Below are 20,887 nucleotides of genomic sequence, written 5' to 3' on the forward strand. Positions count from 1 at the left end.
GAACCAGTTTAACCTGATACATGGGCATGGTGCTAGGATATGACTGCAAGGTGAGCCCTGGACCTGAGGGAACATGTAACCTTCCAGCAGTGCAGGCAGGGACAAACAGGAAGATTATAATCTGGAGCTGGAACAAAACTTGTTAAGTAGCTTCCAGATTTGACTCAATGCTGAGTTGGAGTTTTTTTCTTCTTGTGTTGGATGGCTAAAGGACAGGTAAGAAAAACAGCATGTTTTCTTTTTTCAGCTCGTCATTGATTTTATGAATAAGGGGCACAGGGCTGTAGCACTGGCCTCATTCCCTTGCAATCCCCTCATAGAAGACTTTCCACAAATTTACTATTCTTCATTTTAAACCTTTTAATATTTGGTTTTAGTGCTGTAATTTGAACAGCTACCAAAATCCATAGCCTAGTGTAGAGGAGGCCTTAGAGGGATGTTTCCAACCACTGAGATGTAGTACATTGAACAGAGGGGTCTTGCCAGGAGTGGTATAAGTATTGACTAGGAATGGGTACATCATGTGAAGACTTGCATGCACCACAGAGGTGCTGGCAGTAGTGGCATGGGGAAGTGTGACCCTGAACACAGACCTGCTGATTCTAAGAACAGAACTTGTGCAAGTTTTCCTGTATTTTCATTTTTCCTCTGCCAAGGACAAAAGAAAGAACACATCACCAAATGTCTTAAAAGTCTAGTTAAATGCCTGGTGAGTGGTTCAGAAAGCTGCATACAAGGAAGGTTGGCTTTCTGAATCTGCCTGCTGGGTGACCTGGGTAATTTTGATCTCCATAGGAGCCTGTAACAACCTTGTTCAGCACTCACTCTTCCAGGGCTAAAGAGTCTTTGAGGTTTCATTTATGCATCAGAGCTCTGTAACAACTACAACTTCTTCAACGACTTTTGCTTTGGAAACAAAACCTCTTTCAGGTTGAGCTCCTAACACTGCTCACCTACATCAGAAAAATTTCTTCAGCAGTAACTTAATGCAATTGCCCAATTGTCAGAACACTGTACTTACTCAAGTATTTTTTATGGGACTCCCTTAAAGCAGAGGAAGCTTTCCCAATGGCAAGAATTTTTCAGCTGCCATGCTTTCATTGCCATGCTCTCCTCAGCTGAGAAACTCTGATCCCTAAAACACCTCCTCAAACACTTCCACAGGTATTGTGGTAATCTTCCCATTTCAGAAAGAGAAGGTCTTGACTGCCATCAGTTCTAATCCTTAAGAGAGATTTATTTCTGTATGATTACACAGTACTTTTCTGGTTCATCCATGGTTTTTGAGATAAACTAGACTCCCTATTGCTTTCAGCTTGTATTTTTGAAATTGCTACAACTGTTGCTGTATTTTTACTGGCTTGTGACCTCCAATTGATAAACATCGTATCACTTCATATCAAACCCCATTAGTCTCTGTTTCATACTGTCTATTTCCTCTCAGGCCACATAATGCTTGTGTGTGTGTGCAGTGAAACACGAGGTACAAAGGAAATGGAATGTGTGAACCACAGAACAAGGAGAACCACTGAACACATAAGGGCAGTTCACCTTTACAAGATCAAGAAAATGCCCTCATGGAATTAAGAAGGCATGGAAAAAGAAACCAAAGAGCACAGATTGTATCAGATTCCTTCCAACACTGTGCTAAAAAGGTGCACAGAAAATCTTGGACTTCCTCAACAGCTTTTTCCTTCTCTTCTGGCTAATGGGCAGGGGGGAGAAGGACAGCAGCAAAAGTTTCAGAAGACACAGATGTAAGGTATATTAGTGCTTCCCAGAAGCACCACATACAGCAGTGTGGGCTCTTCTGCTGCTAACAACTGCTTCGGTGGCCTTGAACAGTATTTCCAAGCAGAAAGCACATTTTGAGGCAACCCATGCATAACTGCTCTGTCAAAAAATAAAAGGAAAACCACACTTGCATTACTAGCCTGTGCAATGCTGGTGGCAAATCACTGCCTCTGGTTTCCTGTACTGCATGAAATAAGCCAGGCCTCATCCAGAAGCTAAACTACATTCAACACTTACATCTAATAAGCCATATTTCTTAGGGGTATCACTTTTAAACAAACACTTCAAGGGGGACAGACTTACTGTAAATTTTTTCAAACTGAAATAAAGGACTCTCTACAATAGAAGCTACTAAAATGATTTTTCATGAACATACTGATTTCTGACCTATTGATGCTTAGGGTTTTGAATGCACACTGGCAACTGTACCACTTAAAATATATATTAGCACAAAACCAGTATATTTTATACAGCAATATGTATTTCAAATACTACAAAAATTCTGACCAGGAAAGTCCTTCATGGAGGGTACAGTTCAGTTCAGAAGCAAACACAAAGCAGAATCAGATTCCTCAGCCACTGGGGCCCAGAGAAAATTGTAAAATCAGTGGCTTTTCGACTAAATAGTCCTTTAAGCATCACTGCAGGAGGATGAAGGGAGGCTGGTACTCTTAGTGGTATCTGAAAAGTCCCTTTGCACTCCCTGTACTGATCATCTGCTTTGGATTTACACTGTGTTTGCAATTCCTCAGGAAAACAAACAACAAAACCAACAAAACAAGTAAAAAACCTGCAAAAAACCCCAAACCACCAAACCAACCAACCAACCAAACAACAAAACTCCCACAAAACCCAACCATCCAAAAAAACCTTTACTGTCTATGAAAAACCTATTTTATGAACTAAATTGAGGTAAACCACTGTTAATGGACTGAAGTTAAGGTCAAGCTGTGTAATGTTCACAGTCTACAGCCTTGGTTACAGATTGGGAAGGGGGAATTGGACATCTTTCCACTTTAAATTATGTGATCCAGATTCACTTTGAACCATCCATATTACATGTTACCTGTGCATTCTTCTGCTCTTCATTCTTTTCCATGATTCCTTGGTATCTTCTGCCACCACCTTCTGAGTTATCATCCCTTCCCTTTGTCTTGCTTCCTGCAAAATCAGCTTTGTTCACTACTTTGCATGGTTCCTTATCCCCAAAGAAGTGAAGTCCGTCATTCCTTTCCAGCTACCTTGCTCCATTTTCATCATTGTGCTTTCCAAAGAGGTCAGTCTGTGAGCAGATGACTTGCTCTTCTATGAATACATAGCAAGTCAAGATATTTGCCAAGATCTCATTTAGCTCCGGGTGCAAAAATGACAGGTGTAATGTCACCTGTAATGGCAGGTGTAATGACAGGTGTAATGCTGAGATCAACATACTGTCCTGTTGTGGGTTAATCCTGGGGAGCACAGGGTCACACAGCCACCCTCCCCTGTGGGATGGGTCAGAGAATCAGAATGGTAAAAGTGAGAAAACTTAGGGGTTGAGATAAAAACAGTTTAATTTGGACAGCAAAAGGTGTGTGCACAAGCAAGGCAAAACAAGGCAGTCATCCATTATATGCCATCAATAGGCAGATGTTCAGCTATTCCTCCAGAAAAGCAGGGCTCCACCACACGTTACTGCAGAAGATGTAACTCCAAACACTCTCCTCTTCTCCTAGCTTTCATTGCTGAGGACAACGTCATACAGAATGACATAGCCCTCTGGTCAGTTGTCCCAGCTACATCCCCTCCCAGGTTCCTGTAAACTTCTTGTGCTAGTGAGCAGTGTGGGAAACAGAAAAGGCATCAATGCAGTGCAAAGCACTGCCCAGCAGTAGCTAAAACACCCCTATGTAACCAACAGTGTTGTGGTCACAAACCCAAAACATAACCCCCCATACAAACTTCTGCAAAGAAAATTATCCCAGCCAAAACCAGCACAACTGTCAAAAAAATCCCATTGGCCTAGCGGGGGTAACAGATGAACAGATAAAAGACTGGACAGCTGGGGAATTACTTCCAAGAGTAACTGGGGAGCCGATTAGTGGAGAAAAGCTGGAGGAATCTGGTGAAAAGAACGAAGATCTGAATTGGTGTCAGGATTACACCACTTGGAAAGAGCTGAGCCACAGGAGAGGTTGGTAGGTAGGCTGCTGTAGTGGTGCTTACCACCTGTTACTTCTGCCTCTACTGTTGCCAGTGGCTGTTTTTTTCCATACTTTCCCTGCTAGCTTTCCACACTGCTACAGTCAAGCCTGTAAAGCTTTCAGTGGCTAAAAATAACTGCTTTCTGCATTTACCTCCCCTCTCCCTACTAATTCAGCCTTGTCAGTGGCTGAAGTTAGCACCAAAGTAAAATGAGGTTATAACTACTAGATCAGCCTCTGCTACAAAATATTGCCCTTCACCCCCAGTATTGGAATATGTGAAGGACACTGGATCAATGAGCCTCACAGAAGCATGGCTTTTGGCAAGCCTAGTCTGGGTGCAAAACAGTCATGTGATTTTCAGATATTTAGGCAGAAACAGGTGAAGAATTTTTCTTGGAGCAGAGGAGGATTTAACTCCCTTCCACAAATCCTTTCTCTCACAAATTACAGTGTACTTAATCGTGGTTTTATTCTTAATTAGCAAGATACGGCAGAAAAAGTGCTTCCAGAACAAAAAGTTCTAGGAAAAGTAATCTTGGACACTGTGTTTTAGTGAGTCAGAAGTGAAGAAAGTAATTCTGGCTCAGTTATTTACAGAGAAGCCAGAGTGCCAAGGATCCCCCTCCCCTGCTTCCCATGATGTAGCTCTTCTGTCAGACACCTCCCATCAGACACTGCGCCAATCTGTCCTGGTTTAGGAATGGTACTCCCCAATCCTTGCCCCCACAAGACTCTCCAATCCAGACACCACTCTCCTGCTTCATCTTCCCCTACCCCTGCAGTGTGCTGGAGACAAAAACTGGAGGCACAAAAAAGCAAATATCATGGGCTGAGAGAGCTAACTACTTATTGCAAACAGCAATGAGATACAAAAACAGAGTAACAGCAACACCAGAGGGTAAAGAAACCATTCACATGGAGAAACTCCCCAAAATAGACAATTTTGAAGAAAACTTTTAAAACCAAGATCTTTCAATACAGTGGACAGAGATAGGGCTGTTAGTCTCAATTATGTCAAAGATACTCTACTGACCGAATTAACTCTGGATCACAGCCTGATTTTCCACACTTTGATATCTTCTGCTCAGTACTTGTGTTGGGACACTAATCATCACAGAAATTACTCCAGGAGCCCATTTCACAGTCAGACAATTCCATTGACAAACACTGGCCTGCAGTAACAAGAACGTGTGGTTTTCTACTGTACTGACAGCTCATCTATCTATTCAAAATAACCATTACAATACTTACCCTTTAATACCTAAAGCCTTCCAGATTCCAGCTCATATTCTGTAGTGGGTTATTTATTTCGAATATGTGAATATCAAAGCCTGACATACCATTTTCACTAGCAAAGTTCATTGACAGCATGCTGTTAAGAGAAACACCCACTCAAAGCAGATATCAAAATGTTGAATTTTACTTATTTAATAGTTAACTTAATAATCAGGACGTTATTTTAGGTGTTGAACATTCTGTTGTAACCTGTATTTACAAATGGTTAACCAATTATGGCCAACACTCTATTCAAAATTTTTATGGCTTTCTGTTGAAAAGCAATTGACTGTACAATCACTCCAATACAGCTGATCCCTTGTAAAATCCTACTGGGTTTAAATTACATGTCAAATATGCAGCACTATTTTCCATATGACCAAAAATGTATCAAGTTTTACTCGGAAAAATAAACACACGAGAAATAATATACTGTTTAGTTTTACTTCTGCCAGGAAGACCTGGAATTCTGTTAGTCTCCTTGCTAAGAGACTTGCTAGAAACACCTCATTCTTCAAACAATACAAAATAAAATGTCACTATATTTATTTAATAATTTTGAGAGAAAGTATTTATTCAACAATAAAATATTCATAGAATCATATAATTTATAATAATTTCAGGTTTATTTTTACAAAACAAACCATTACAAACTATTCTTTTTCTACAGATCATCCAAATTAATTTGTTAAAATTTCATTTCAATAGGAAAATGGGCTAACAGCCACATCTGTGGTAAAGTAAAATTATTTACCAAAAGAGAATTCCAATTTTTTGGAAAAAAAACCCAACCTCCAAAAAAACAGTCAGAGAATAAGTCCAGGATAATCTATGAGAATTACCTGCACTTCTGCTGCCGTATTAACTGACAGAATAGAAAAACAAAAAAATTTGTATTTAAACCTACTACTGAGAAAAGTAGGTTACTTGGAGAAAGTAAGCACTATGAAAGCCTTGAAAAAAGAAAATCATGCATTTCAAATCTGTCAAACATCTGTGTATGTTTTAAAGAAGCAAAGTTCTTAATTACCAATTCTTTGAGGGTTTTCCCCTTGGACAATTTCTGAATTCTTGAAAGCCAGATGTTTCAAGAAAGATATATAAAATATTCCTGCAGAACTATGTATCTATACCTATATCAACTATTTATTAAACTCTGAAAGCCGCTGTTGCCGTTTCTTGAAACGCTTCATGTTCCATTTGTCTGTCTCCACCAAAAAAGGTCCATTGTAGACAAACAGCACAGTCATCTTGTCATTATAATTGAGATTCTGCAGGAGCTGGTAAAAAACACAGAAACCGAAGTCAGAATATCTAGATGTTCCCCATTATCTAAAAAAGCTGAGTAAAATCTACGAAAAACCTTAGATCTCAAAACCATTACTACACTAGGATTACAGCCAGAGAAATTAAGTGTATTTGTTCCTAGAAACCCCCTCAAAGGGACTTGTTCTTCAGCCAATTTCTATGCATCGCTATTCTTATCAGAAGAAAATCTTCATATCTAATCTGTATCTTTTTGCTGCCATTGATTTCATTGCTTTTTTTGCTGTATCCAGAGCATAACTCCACTCCTCTGTGGGCACAGAATAATGTTTTTCCCTTTTTTCCCCATGGCAGGACAGGAGACATTAATTGTACCCAAATAAATCTATGTCTCTTTTTAGCCTTGTCCTCTTGCAAGGTTAGCAATTTCCATGAGTAGTAGAAACTCAGAACAATCAAAATTACTTCCAAGTTGCACTGCTACCTTCTGGAATAATTCCAGCCACTGTACTACTTTTCTGAAGTGTAACAGCCAAAGCTGGACAATCCAAACCTTGCCAAACACAAGTCCAGCATACAGATGTCATGCAAACTGTAGGATTACAAGCAGTGCTCAGGATGACATGGAGCAATTTACCTGGAACTGATGCTCAACTTGTCACATCACTCTCCCCAGTCATTTAGCATTTATGCCTTACACCAGATGCTGATGTTGATTTTTTCCACTTAAATACAAAATTTTATGTTTGTATGTACTCAAATGAATCCTGTTTCCAATATGTTAACTAACCTAAGGTGATTTAGAATTCCAGTCTTTCTTTACAGAAAAAAAGGATTACCTCCCAACACAGTGATTATCTGTATGTTTAACAAATGTAATTTGTTTCACCACAGATTTGTATTAAAATACTAATTTTCCAACCCACTTCTAATATTCAGTTCATCTACTCATTACGACAGCAAATCACAACTATTTGAAATACAATATCCCCAAACAACTTTACTGCATATTAATTTATACCCATTCCCCTCTGCAGCTTGCTTAAAAAAAAAAAAACAAAAACAATTGGGGACATGTCAACATACTAAAAAAAAGGGTAGCAGTTTTTCCTGCATCCACTGGGTACACACATGGAACTGGCTTAGTACAACACATTGTTAGTTACACTTTCTGGTAGGTGATTTCACATGTGCTTTCTACTACGTGGTGACATATAGCACAGGCTCAGGAACCTCAGGTAAGCCATGAACAGCAGAGTCTGGCCTTCTCAGCCTGCTCTATGCAGTCTTTTAATCATCCTCTAACACAAACACTCTCAATCAACTAAACCTTTACACAGTGTGCTCTCTCACTCATTTTTTCTTGCAACAGGCCATTATAACTTGTCTATCATCTGCTTGTGGAGGGAAGAGAGAAGGAGGCACAAAGAATATCTTCAGCTACCTCTTCATAACACTTTTTTGTTGCTGAATAGTGCTGCAACATAGTCCTCGAGTTTCCTCTCACCATGATGTTGACTTTTTTCACTTCTTTAAAGTTCTGAGATTTTTTAAATTCTGATTTTTCATTTTTATTTTGATTTTTCTGGTTAGCTCTGCATACTCAATTTTTCCCTGTCTCAATTCTTAGTAATCTGAAACCAGACTCAACTTTTACAACAGACACTGAACCGCAGACAGCAATTTTCTACAACTCCTTAAATTTGGGTGGCATTAGCTGAGATATCTGTCTTTCAACATCCAAATAATTTTGTTCTTTCTCTAAGTAGGAGAGCGCACAGAAAAGGTGATTCAATAAGGAGAGGAATCACAAGAAGACAAAAGGGAATAGGTAACACAGAACAACGAAGAAGTAATGTGGTCAGGAAATGACCAAACTGCACGGAGGTAAGCATACTGCAAGACCAGAAGGAACAACAAGCATTACCTTCCATCTTCTTCCATAAGTTAATTGCTATGAAGTGGCTTTACAGAGACCCATCAATTGCTATTTAGTGAAAAAACAGGACATACCAGCCAGACTTTCTAAAATACAGTGTGTAACAGGATACAGAAGCGGTATCTTGAAAAAAACCAGGGCACTACTGACTGCTTGTCTTCCTGGTGTACAAGTAACCTTTACTGTTGCAATTTATCTTGGATCAAGCTGAACATTAGCCTCTGTTAATGGTACAGGTGAATAGCCACCCTATTAGCCCTTTCAAAACTTGGTACTGCATCACTGCTTAACAAGTCAACTACCTTTTTATAAATTTTGACCAAAGATTACAATTAAACTGGTCACTCTCAGAGCACAGATCTCACCCTTTCTGAGCCACCAAGTCTCAAATTAATACAGGAAAACTACTCAAGTAATCATGTGGGACTCTTCTGGATCTTCTGATGTCAGCAGCATTAGCCTCTCTGTCTCCAGGTATCATCATCTGACTTGTCTGGAAGTAGGTCTCTGCTGCAGTCTGAATTCTATGTTAGCTAGAGGCATAAACCTACAGCCTTTTCTATGGTAACCCTGTCCACTGGTGCTTAACACATGATGCATCCAGTGAGACCACAACTCCAGAGTGGGTTTCTGAGGAGATGAGCCTTTGTCTAAGTTGTCTGAATTCTTGCCTGACTGTCCTTAAAATGTAAAAATCCTCTCTTTAATCCGAAGTTCTTAGGTGAAACAGAGGTAGGTTATACAGTGTTTATTGGTGTATTATCACACAAAATCCAGTTCTCCCACACTTTGAACTTATTTCATTTTCTGCCACACACCTTTGGTGTAATGAGGAAGTACTGAGATGTCATTTTTTTACAAGCAGTTTCCACAACCATTTCAAAAACTCTTCTCTCATTCATTGGATCCATTCCCTGAAAAGAAAAAAAAAAGTATGTTCTCTCCAGTACGTCATAAGCATCTGTATACAGAAAGAGCAATACTACACTGTTGATTCTCACCTGATTTATTTCATCAACAACTCTGAAAGGACATCTGTTGAGTTCTTGCAGAGCCATCAGGTATAACATTGTGGAAACAGTTTTCTCACCTCCACTCTGATGATACTGAGTCAATTCATGAAGTTCAGTGCTACTGTGGAATTTGACTCTAATACGAATTCCATACTTCTCATACTCCTCCTGTGAAAGCCAGTATCTTTTAAAACTCATTTTCTTTGTATTATAGCTTATTTTATGATGACATGCAAGCTATAGGACATTTACACAAATGTACATGGGTTTACCAGCTACTCAAGTTCAACTCAAAATCAATATAATAATTTTGGTTCATCTATATATTAATTCTGTTTCATCTGTTTTCCTTCACTCTTGCCTGATTTCGCTGGAGAATTTCCAATACTATTCCCTTTCCATGACTATGATTTGTTAATTCCTGTTGAGAAAGGCTTCATATGCAGTAAGAACAACAGGAAAATAAAAATCTTGGACAGAAAAAGAAGAAAGCAATTCCCCAGTAAATGTCATTAATCAGAAAAAAATGCCTTAGGATACTATCAGTTTGAACAGTGGAGTAATGGTGGTGTGTGTAGGTTGAGCACCAATCTGAACCTCTTCAAGTGCAAGCAGCTCAAAATCCATCAGGACAGCCATTTCTTTTTCATACTTCAACAGGAAAACCACACACATGGACTCCAACCCTGGCTTTTCTTTAACAGGAAAGTGAAACTTGTCAGCAGCCTCAGCCTATGATGCAAGGTATCAGGATAACAGGTGTGGTTCAAGAGAAGGATCATGCAATGAAATGCAATCATGCTAAGATGAAAAATAAATCTTTAGAGTACTCTCTATTATTCCTGAAGTTGTGTCCAGTGGCCACAGGGTTCACTTGGTTGGTCAGAGCATGATGCTGACAACACTAAATTTGTGGGTTCAATCCCTGTATGGGCCATTTACTTAAGAGATGGACTTGATGATCCTTGTGAGTTCTTCCAACTTATCTGTGACTCTGTGAGTTGTTCTGATTACAACTCCAGGTAAGGAGAAATAAAACCCAAAATCTAAGGTCTCCAAGCCCACTATAATTTCAGATGCATTAGCAAAACTAAGTTTGAAAAAGTAAACAAGATACAGGCTAGCAAAATAAAATAAAAAAGATTCATGTGCAACACAACCATGATGGCATCAGTCAAACCTTGACTACTGCCACACTATTTTGAATGCCAATTTGTATAACTGACAGATGTTCCAAAAACTGACAAAAATTATGCTCAAAACTCCTTGTGGTGAATAATCAAGGAATGAGATGGTTATGGCTAGCAGTATAAATTTTGGCCATTAAGTGTTACCAAGGAAACTGTTCACAGAGGCTTCTGCTAGGATGTTAAGGAAGATCCCAGTGAAGCGTTTCACACGGTAACACAGAAACACTTAGGCTGGAAAAGGCCTCTGAGATCAGAGCCCAGCCTATGACCAAACACCAGCGTGGCAAATAGACCATGGCACTGAGTGCTCTGTTCAGTCATTCCTTAAACACCTCCAGGGACAGTGACTCTATTAACTCCCTCCTCAGTCCATTCCATGTTTAATAACCCTTTCTGCAAAGAAGTTCCTCCTAGTGTCCAATTCCTCCTATTATCCAATTGTGACAGCAGGTAGGTAGTGTCACCAAGGACATCAGAGATCTCAAGATTCTTATAAGGCATACTAAAAGAGGCTTGAACTTCAGTGTTACAGAAATGTTTCTAATAAAAAGTAATTATACCTCAAGAGTCTCTCTCTTCATATCCACAGGTGAGGCAAAAGGTTCTCCTACAGAGACCAGTAAGGAATACAAACTTGACAAGAGATTATCCACCCGTCTATACTGTAGCCATTGACCCATTGAGGAAAGAAATTTTACTCACTGGTACAGTACTGCTAGCTAATCTCTTAAAACTATTTTGACATCTTTGCTCTAGAAAAGCAAGATCTTCCAAAGAAGAGATCCAGAAAGACATTCCACACACCTTTTGCTTTTAAACTGCTTTACTGTTACTTCTGTGTTCTCTCACCACAACATACTTTTATCTAAAAGACACTTTTTGTGTAATATAGATCTGTCGAGGTAATTATCCAAAGACCTGAGAAATCTATGTTTTAATGTTCTACTGTTTCATATTATTAGTTTCCAGGTAAACATGTTCATGCAGTACATATAAAGGGCCTTGTCAGTCATTCTTCTGCCCTGAACAATAATTGGCACTGTTATTTTAAGAAAAGCAGCATGAGCAATTTACAACAGCAAAAAAGCCAGAAAAAAATTATTGTGTTAACTTTCTGTAGTCTATGTGTTAACATATCCAAGTCTTGACATCATCATTTCAGTGATCAATTTAAAACAAAATACCAGATTTCCCTCTTTGGTTCATTGCACTGAATATTTCTCCACAAGTTCTACTGATGCTTTAAACTCTTTACCACAGGTAAACCCTTAAGGTTACTGAGAAGGTAACAGAATGGGCCAAATGACGGCTGCTTTCAGAACAGACAGTTCTGAAACAGTTTCCAGCTGAAACTACATGTAGAGCCAATTCAATACAACACCTCCTACTAGAAGACTTAGATGATAAGAGAGGACAAAAATTAGCTTAAAATGCAGAATTAAATCATGACCTTCAAAAATCTGAGGAACAGCTGAATAAATACAATGTTTCTAACCAAGCTCTATAAATTGCAGGTCCATTCCAAAAGTCAGGAGGTGAAGTCCTAATCTGGATAAAGATTCACTTGGCTTCAATCAGACTGGTAAGTCAGTTCTAGTACTCCAAAAGTTCAGTGTTTTTTAAAAATAACATCTCCACATAACAACTTGTTATTTTTCTCTAGCAATATATGACCAAAACATTATGCAAGAAAATATGAATGTTAGATGACAAATCAATCATACCTCATTTTCCATGTGAAGGTCAACTTCACCAACACACTGCATTGAACTAAAGAACTTACTGAACTTTCCATTAATTTGTTCAATCATCACTTGTAAGAGGTTTAGCCACTTTTCTTTGACCTAGAAGTAGACATATCCATGTAAAATGAACTTAAGAACTGAATTTTCCCTTGGAGATAGCATTTACATTGAAAAAATATCACAATTAGGGAAGTTAACAACTCAAAACAATCTGAAATGTTACTGTTTATTTCTGTACATACACTCCTACAACGACATAGAATTATAATAATGATACAGAAGTGATAACTCGAGCTATTACCTGTGAAATGTTTTGCCTGTAGTTATTCAGCTCATTTTTCTTTCCTTCTAGATAGTCTGTCAACTGCTGTATTTCTTGTGTTTGCTTATTGTACTCTTCAACAACCTGCCAGCATAAAAAATAAGCAGTCAGCAAAATACCTGTTAATTCTAACCTGACTGTAAAAATACCATACTGCACCAATACTGTTCAGACACAATTATACAGACTACTGCACTGCATATTAAACAAGACAGATTTCTAGCTTTAAAGCAATGAAACAGTAAAGCTTTTTTTCTCTCAGATTATTGCAACTTTTTTTTTTAAAGGCACCTTTTTTAAAGAAACTACTTAAAATCTGAGTAGAGGCAGAATCTGGCACTTACTTTTAGTAAATGCCTACTAATTTTTAGTAGGCATTATTCCTACTGTCTAGCTTATGGTATCAAGAGAGCACAGAGTGTGAAACAAGTATAATGTGGGTGGAAGGGAAGGGAAAGCAGTGAACATACCGAAGCACTGAGGCCTGTGAAACAGGAAGCCCTGGTTTTCTCTTCATTCAGAAAAGCATCAATTTCCTCCAACGTGTCTGGAAGAGTCTGAAAAGCCTGCAAGACAAAGGATTGCACATGTTGCAAAGCAATGCTAATGACGGACTCAAGTTTTCTTAAAAAAAAAAAAAAAAAAAAGGAAAAATCATAAACTATTCTGTCACTTTCAATCAAGGTGTTACTCAAAATTTAACATAGCAAAATTCCCTCACTATCCATCCATTCTGGACAGATAAAGAAGGTTGGAAGTGTTGTTACATGATTAAGATACAAAATGAGTTGTGACTTGGAGATTCAGTGTAAGATATGGACTATGCTAGAGAAGGCATGCTTGAGTACTTCTAGGAATGAATACTTCCATGAGACTGACTGTGTCCAGACCTCAGTTCTTTTGTGTTGCTCCATTAGAGCAGGAAGGTAGAAAAATACAGCCTCTATTTATTTCTGTGAACACGAGACTGTGGATTTCAATTGGTATCACATATCTAATTTTCTCTTCCCTGTGTACAAAACAAAGTGGTAATCAAAGGGTATCTCAGCACAATTTTAAAGGTGGTTTAAATGACAATAACAGAAGTACATGAGATCCTTTACTGGGAGCCTTTCTAATAAAAAAATACACAATATACCTTGTGGGTGAAGCTAGATATTCAGGAGGTAAATGAAAATTTATTTTTGTACATACAACTTGAAATTCTTCTGGAAAATCTTGATCTGGACCCAATCTGCAGACATGTCGAGCTTGTTTCATCAATTCCACACACTTCTCATAGAGAAGTTGCTTCCTATTATCCAGTTCATGAAAACGTTGCTGTTAGAAATATTAGAAAGAAAAAAGATAAAAGATACTTCAAAAATCACATTTTTTTAAAAATATTATTGTGAATTGCCAGAGATAACACTAGCACACTACCAACAAGTCACATCTGAAGCCGTAAAAGTAGGTTAAACCAGACTATTAAAATATCAAAAAATTTTCTTCAACTAACAGAACTCATTATACCTCTCTGCTCATCAAGTCAACAGATGCCAAGGCAAACTGATCAAAAGCAAGTTCTGTGGACATAGCTAAATTTATTTTCTCTCAGCTTAAAAAGCTGGAACATAGATTCAAGAGTTACCTTCCCAAGTTTTACTGTTGTGAACTTCAGCTAAATACAGGAGCCCTCCAGTGGTGAAAAAAAAATCAGTTTTCATTTGGAAATCATACAGTTAGAGAAATGCTTGTTCCAGAGTTTTAATACAGGACACAGACATTGATAGTCACTCTCATTACTTTCTGCAACTGATCTTTATTTACTAAATACAACAGAAGCAGTACTAATTGGTATGATCATTAATGATCATCTCACACTCACAAGAGTCAGGACTGCTGTTCTCACCAGGCATCAACTTAAAAAAACCTGCTCTTCCCTCCCTCTCCACCAAGCACTACAAAATACATCTCTGCATTACAGATAAGCATTTCACAATCTCCACAAACACAATGTAAAAATATTTCTATATACTGCATTGGTATTTTCAGAAAGGTTGGAGAATTTTTAGAAGCCTTTTTTAGACCACCCTTTTCTACTTCACAAAGTCTATTGCAAAGGAGGGAAATGTCACGTTGGTTGCAAGGACAGTTGCAAGAGCTGTACAGACAGAATAGTAAAGGGAAGATGTCCCTCCTTTTCTTTGCAGCCAAGATCTCAAGCTGTACTGAATTAGCCTAAGTACAACTGTACAGCACAATAGTTATGTTCCACTGGTTATTTGCATATGGCCTGTATTGGTATTTTGGATTCCAAAAATTCAACAAAGTCAACTGGCTTCATGTGAAATATTTTGACATTATAATGAAGGCAAAAGATCCCATGAGAGGCACCCATAATTTTTTTTCTACAAGAAGCATATATTTTATATGTTTGTTCATTTCCAGAGCCCAAATCAATTCTGAATCATTTGAAGTGGGGAATCTCAATTGTATATAAAGCTGCCAGTTGAAGGGAGCTCTGAAGAGCTGCATGAAAAAAAAATTCAAGTTGATCTGTAGACACTTAAAATCTGAAACAGATTCAATCCTGAATATGCCTGGTCCAAGCTAAGGTAAGTAAAACTCTTCAGTGAAGAGGAAAACACATATTTGGCAGGACAAACTTCAGTATGTGACAGAAAAACAAAAAAGTGATAGATATTTGATGCAACTATGAAAGTATGTACTAGAATAAATGCACAGAAAGATCAACAAGTTTCAATTTTCACTTGACTTTGCCAGTTTACTATCAATGCCCACATGAAAAATAAAATTTAGACAAATATTAAAAAAAAACAACAACACAAGTTTTGCTTCCTTATTTCTTCTGTATATTAAAGAATATGTGGCAATGTTAATGTTCCTGTTGGTTTCCTGAGAGAGCCTCAATGAGGCTCCACTTGACTCATAGACACGTTTTACTAGGAAGTAGACAAATTTTAAGAATTATCAGAATGTTTCAAATCACAAATCCTGTCTACTGATCTTAACAAACATCTAACTATGTACCAGCCCAAGCTACTCCCTAAATGATGAATATGCGTGCAGAGACAACTAGCAACATTAAAGTAACAATACACATCACTGACACGAGGTTCATGGCTTTGAAATACAATCTTACTCCTTACTGAGCTCCAGCAATTAAATTATTTTTACTGAACTTTGATAAACTGACTAAAAGATGCATCATGTGTAAGAACTTATGCAAAAGTGGTTTCCTAAGTAACATGCTGGACTTGTCTCTGTGTTCAAGTTACTTTCTGCTCCTCTTAAAAAGTTTTCCTCTGCCTAATTTTCCTCCAAGTGATTGTAACTATAATTTGAGTGGCTTTCTAACTACATGCTAAGACCACTCTTTTTGGAAGTACCCATCCATGCAAAATGACTACCTCCAGCCTTTCAAGCTGTTTTCCAATTTTCACTTTTATCTTTATTATCAAACTGAATTACTAGGTCATAGTTGACTGAACTCTTGCAAGACAAGGAAAAATCTCTAACTTACCATCCTCTAGTAAGACAGTTTATTCCCCAGTGCACTGGAAGATTGTACTACTACACAAATAAAAAAATTGACCTTTGCAGCAATCCACAAGCAATGGGAGCATCCTCTGCTCTTAAAAACGTGCACTTGCTGTGGAACTAACTTCTGAACAAGAGCATAGCTTCCTAGTACAATCTATCAAAAGAAGGACCATTCAGTCTCTTTTCTGTCCTCCAAGAAAGGTATTTATTGCAGTATGAAGAAACACTGTGAAAGAAAGGTAAAATAGCTCCATTATGCTGCTGCATTTTCCGGTTCATCTTAAGCTTGTATTTCCCATGTGGGTTGGAGCTTGTTTACAAACAGACTCAGAAGACAGCAATCCTTTGAGTAACACCGAAGTTAAATAAAAGTTTATACACATTTTAATACAATAAAAAGATCCAGGGTAAGATGACTGAGCGGCACCTTTTCACAGCAGCTTAGCTGTCTTAATTGAGCATGGCAAAGCTACAATTCTGCTTTAAATGAGCAGGTTGGAGTCAAACTACTGAAATCAAGGCTAAATATTTAGCAGTACTAACAGCCACTTCTAAATAAAGACACAGAAGCATCCTTTTCAACACCAGACAGGCTTCCCAGTGAGACTTTTTCATAGCAGATACCCGAGTATTCATAAATACTGTTACCTGTGCAGCTCTTAGCTGTACGGTTCCTGCTTTGTACTCTGACTGTAGTTTGTTCTTCTCAGCAGTAGCTCTGGTCATCTGAAGAGTCAAAGCCATTTTCATGATGTTCAGTGGTATGATCCTCTACACACAGGAAAACAGCAGGGTTTTTTTCACCAGATTCAAAACTGATATAATTACTACTTTAGAAACTACCCATCCTTCTAGTCATAACATACAATCTCACACCACATTCAGCTCATCAATACTGCTGCCAAATTCCATGAAAAGTGGTGACCCAAGGTCTTCAAAATGTATAGTCCTCATGTACTTTTAAGTATCTATACATGTATCATTTCAACCAAATATATATAAATACACACACACTTTCAACCCACAATTTTACATCAACCTTCCCTCCCCCCATTCTCTTTCCCTTCACTACATACCAACACATGGATTTTGGTGGACATCAAATGTCACACAGAGATAGAAAAAGGTCAAAAAAACCCCACAAAACATATACGCATCTTATAATGACAATCCAGTTGGACTGACAAGATGTACAGCAACTCTTATATCTGATGTCTTAACTGGAACAGCACATGACAACTAAACAAGGCTGTGTTTGGGAAATTAAGTAACAGACTTCAGTGACCACTAGAATCTGGTGTGACAACATTAAGATGTTTAGGTTTTTTTCCAAACAAGGTGTCTCAGGAACAGTCCAGAGGCTTCAAAAGCATCAAGAGACTGTTTACTGTCTAAGGAGTAGCTACAATTATGGGCCACTGAAAGCAACTGTTTGCCAAGTTATTCATGATCAGTATATAAATACAAAAGGAATCCTCTCCCTTAATAAAAGGGAGGATAAGGTTTCAACTGTAGATCTAGGGGACCTACAAGATAAAGTTTTTAGAGTACTATCATCTGACCACAATGGTGAGCCAAGGTCTGAGATCGTCACTATTTGTCATTTCAACACAGCTTCTACAGTTTGAAGTTGGGCATAAGAGAATTTGAAACAAATAAACTCTCCTAGGTGATTTTTAGAATAATTATCAGAAATACAAACTGAAAAAAAAAAATTGAAAAGGAGATGAGAAATGAAAAGTCACAATTATTGATTATTAATAATTACGAAAGCTAGCTTGAAAACACCGGCAGTAACAAATGCTGCATGCCTCTTACTTAAATTACAAGAATTGGACTTCTTGTAACAGTGGAACATATACTGATTTAAAAATACATACCTTCACGAGTTGCATCAATTCAGCAACAAGTTCTGATTTCTGTTTATTTATTTCTTTGATCTTTACATTTGCCAGCTGAAATTCCTTCTCGAGGTCAATAGCATCCTGTTCCAGCTGTCTTAAACTATGGGAGGAATCAACACTTAATTAATTAATGAGATTAAAAATAAATTGTACTAAAAATACAAAAATTCTTAAACTTGATGACAAACCAACAGCTACCAAGAATAGGAATTTGTAATCCTAAACATCCCAAACATATTGGAGGTGCTCCCAGCCAATACACTTTAAACCAAAGAAATACAACAAACAACAATAGTAACAGTTAAAGAAACTCTGCTTTTGGCTATTAATAGCATCATTGAGCAAGTACAGTCCTTTATTTTTGTAAATTTCAAATTACAGAAAAGTTAGTGTAAGGAATGATACTTTTCTTCTGACAGTTCTTTGCAACAGTACCATATAGGTAGTTCAGGAAGTTTACTTAATTCTTGCTACATATTCTAGCCAAAAAAATAATCATCATCTTAGTCCACAAAACAGAATTTTCACTTGTTTTGGACCTTCGGAACATGGAAGAGAAACCACAACATTTAAGTGAGCTGCAAAGCATTTGGAGATTTTTCAAAACGGCCAGACAGGCCAAGAGGATGATACAGGAAACCACAAATTGGTCATTCTCACTTAGACCTCTGGGAAAATTGTAAAACAAATCTCTTCAGGAAGTAATTCTAGGGGCACAATGGAGAAGGTGATCACGGAGACTCACTGAGCATATACAAAGGGCATGTGAACCCAACTGTAAAACAATGTGACAGGAGATCAAGGGGTTGTCACTTATGTCAATTTTAGTTTTCTGTTAGGGTACCTGATACAAGCTCACCTGCACACATATACAAGAGAGACAATAGCAGATGGCCGAAGCCCAAATAATACCCTGCACCTTACCTACATCCAGGCACACCACAGGAGCCATCAGTCCACGAAATGCCCATCTCCACAAGCTCCACAGGAGGAGCACAGGACTACAGGAGCAGATGGGAATGCAAACTCAGGACTCAGAGAAAGGGACACCGTGTCCCTTTAGTAAATTAGTCCTTTAGTATTTTAGTATATTAGTAATTTAGTATTTTAGTAAATAATACTATGGACAATTGGGGTCTTACTTAATCCCAGACATGCTTACTTAAGTACCATTTATGCACATTATCTAGATATGTGCTACAAAGTCAGAGCAATAACCTAGTATTTGAGTAAACGCATGCAGTGATATTTAACTGGAATCTGATGATGTTATTACAGAAGATCATCTGGAACATTGCTACATGTTGTGTCAGATACTATCATAATTTCTAAACACCTTCATTGTCTTGATTACCACCTGTACCTGATGCTGAACTACTGGTTACTTTTTAAGGGTGAAAACACACTTCAGTAAGAGAAATCAAAAATATCTTCGTTTTTAAAATGATAACATAAGCATCATAAATTTTTTTCATAGGCAACATACCTATCATACTTCACACCAATTTTTGACTCCAACTGCCTCCGCCGGTTTCCTCTCTCTAAAAGCGCCTTCTTCTCTTGTCTGAGCTTATTGTCCTTATGTTCCAGAAGTTTCTGTCTGTCAAGCAGTGCAGTCAAACGTGCATCCAATGACTTTAATGTATTCCTGATGTCCTGAAATAAAAGAACACGGACAATGAGCATTTTACTGCATACCATACTAACATGTGCAAGCAGGCTCAGATCAATGCATGATAAAATGGGTAGTAGCTCACAACATATACAGTTACAGAAATACGTTTCTACCTGTCCTTGGTTTTCCAGCAGTCCTCTTTCATCCGTATCCACTGAACTAGTGAGATACTGTGCCTCCCTTAAGCACATGTTACTAGAGAGTTTTTGTTTTGTGTAAGTAGATACTTTAATAATGTATCTTTCATCTGCTGTATATATTTGCTTCAGACTGGTTTCATGTATAACCTATGAAATACAGAAAAATATTAACCTGACAAAAGCATTACTTAAGGCAATACTTTTCAGAAAAAGGAATAAATGTGATCCATAAACACAGTAGAAAAACTTCAGCTTACACAAGACCTACTTATTAACAATCTTTGCAAAAAGATGCCAAATTTAATGCAGTATTGTACTTGTAATTCAGACTGGTCAGCAAAGAACTGCTGAGATACAGTCAGAGGATATCAGCATAACTAATTAAACAGGTCTGATTGTTAAGATATTATAGACACCAATAAAAAACTGCTAGCATTTGTACAGAATAGTGAACAAGGACTATGTATTTGCTTCAGATAGGTAACATGTCACTCAAGTATGCTGTGTAACAAAGAAACAAAGTACTCAAGAATTAATAGATGAAACCATAAAGTGAGCTGTGATGTATTAGTCAAGCAAATGCATCCGTAGGAAAAAAAGAAGATATAAAAATATCAGAGCTGCTAGTTTTCAATGATTCATGTCAAAAAGGATACTACAAATAACCAAAGATTTACCATAACTCAAACATAAACAGAAAAAATGTCCAGTAAGCCAGACTCAGCAAAAAATCTCCATAGGATAAGGTACATTTGGCTAAAAATGTTATTCAGTTTATATATGCAGCATCAGCTACATTCTATCAATTACATTTAGTGAATAATTAGGTTGATGAATATGTTAAAATGTCTTGCAATATGTTAGCCCATAATGAAATGTTCCCACTTCTACA

At 37.7% G+C, this 20,887-nt stretch overlaps 1 protein-coding gene across 1 annotated transcript in view; it reads right to left on the bottom strand.

Moving 5' to 3' along the window:
- Positions 1–5,924: 5,924 nt before the first annotated feature.
- Positions 5,925–20,887, bottom strand: part of SMC5 (structural maintenance of chromosomes 5) — a 37,575-nt gene continuing 22,612 nt past the window's right edge. Inside the window, exons 14-24 of the mRNA XM_062513000.1 lie at positions 19,969–20,142; positions 19,667–19,836; positions 18,157–18,280; positions 16,925–17,047; positions 13,925–14,050; positions 13,201–13,296; positions 12,710–12,814; positions 12,388–12,507; positions 9,462–9,641; positions 9,279–9,374; positions 5,925–6,535 (exon numbers count right to left, since the gene is read on the bottom strand). Of these exons, the coding sequence (XP_062368984.1) occupies positions 6,398–6,535; positions 9,279–9,374; positions 9,462–9,641; positions 12,388–12,507; positions 12,710–12,814; positions 13,201–13,296; positions 13,925–14,050; positions 16,925–17,047; positions 18,157–18,280; positions 19,667–19,836; positions 19,969–20,142 (1,452 nt within the window). The 3' untranslated portion in view covers positions 5,925–6,397. The remainder of the gene's footprint in view (positions 6,536–9,278; positions 9,375–9,461; positions 9,642–12,387; positions 12,508–12,709; positions 12,815–13,200; positions 13,297–13,924; positions 14,051–16,924; positions 17,048–18,156; positions 18,281–19,666; positions 19,837–19,968; positions 20,143–20,887) is intronic.

This window comes from Cinclus cinclus, chromosome Z (genome assembly GCF_963662255.1).
Source record: "Cinclus cinclus chromosome Z, bCinCin1.1, whole genome shotgun sequence".
In the NCBI taxonomy this organism is placed as follows: Eukaryota; Metazoa; Chordata; class Aves; order Passeriformes; family Cinclidae; genus Cinclus; species Cinclus cinclus.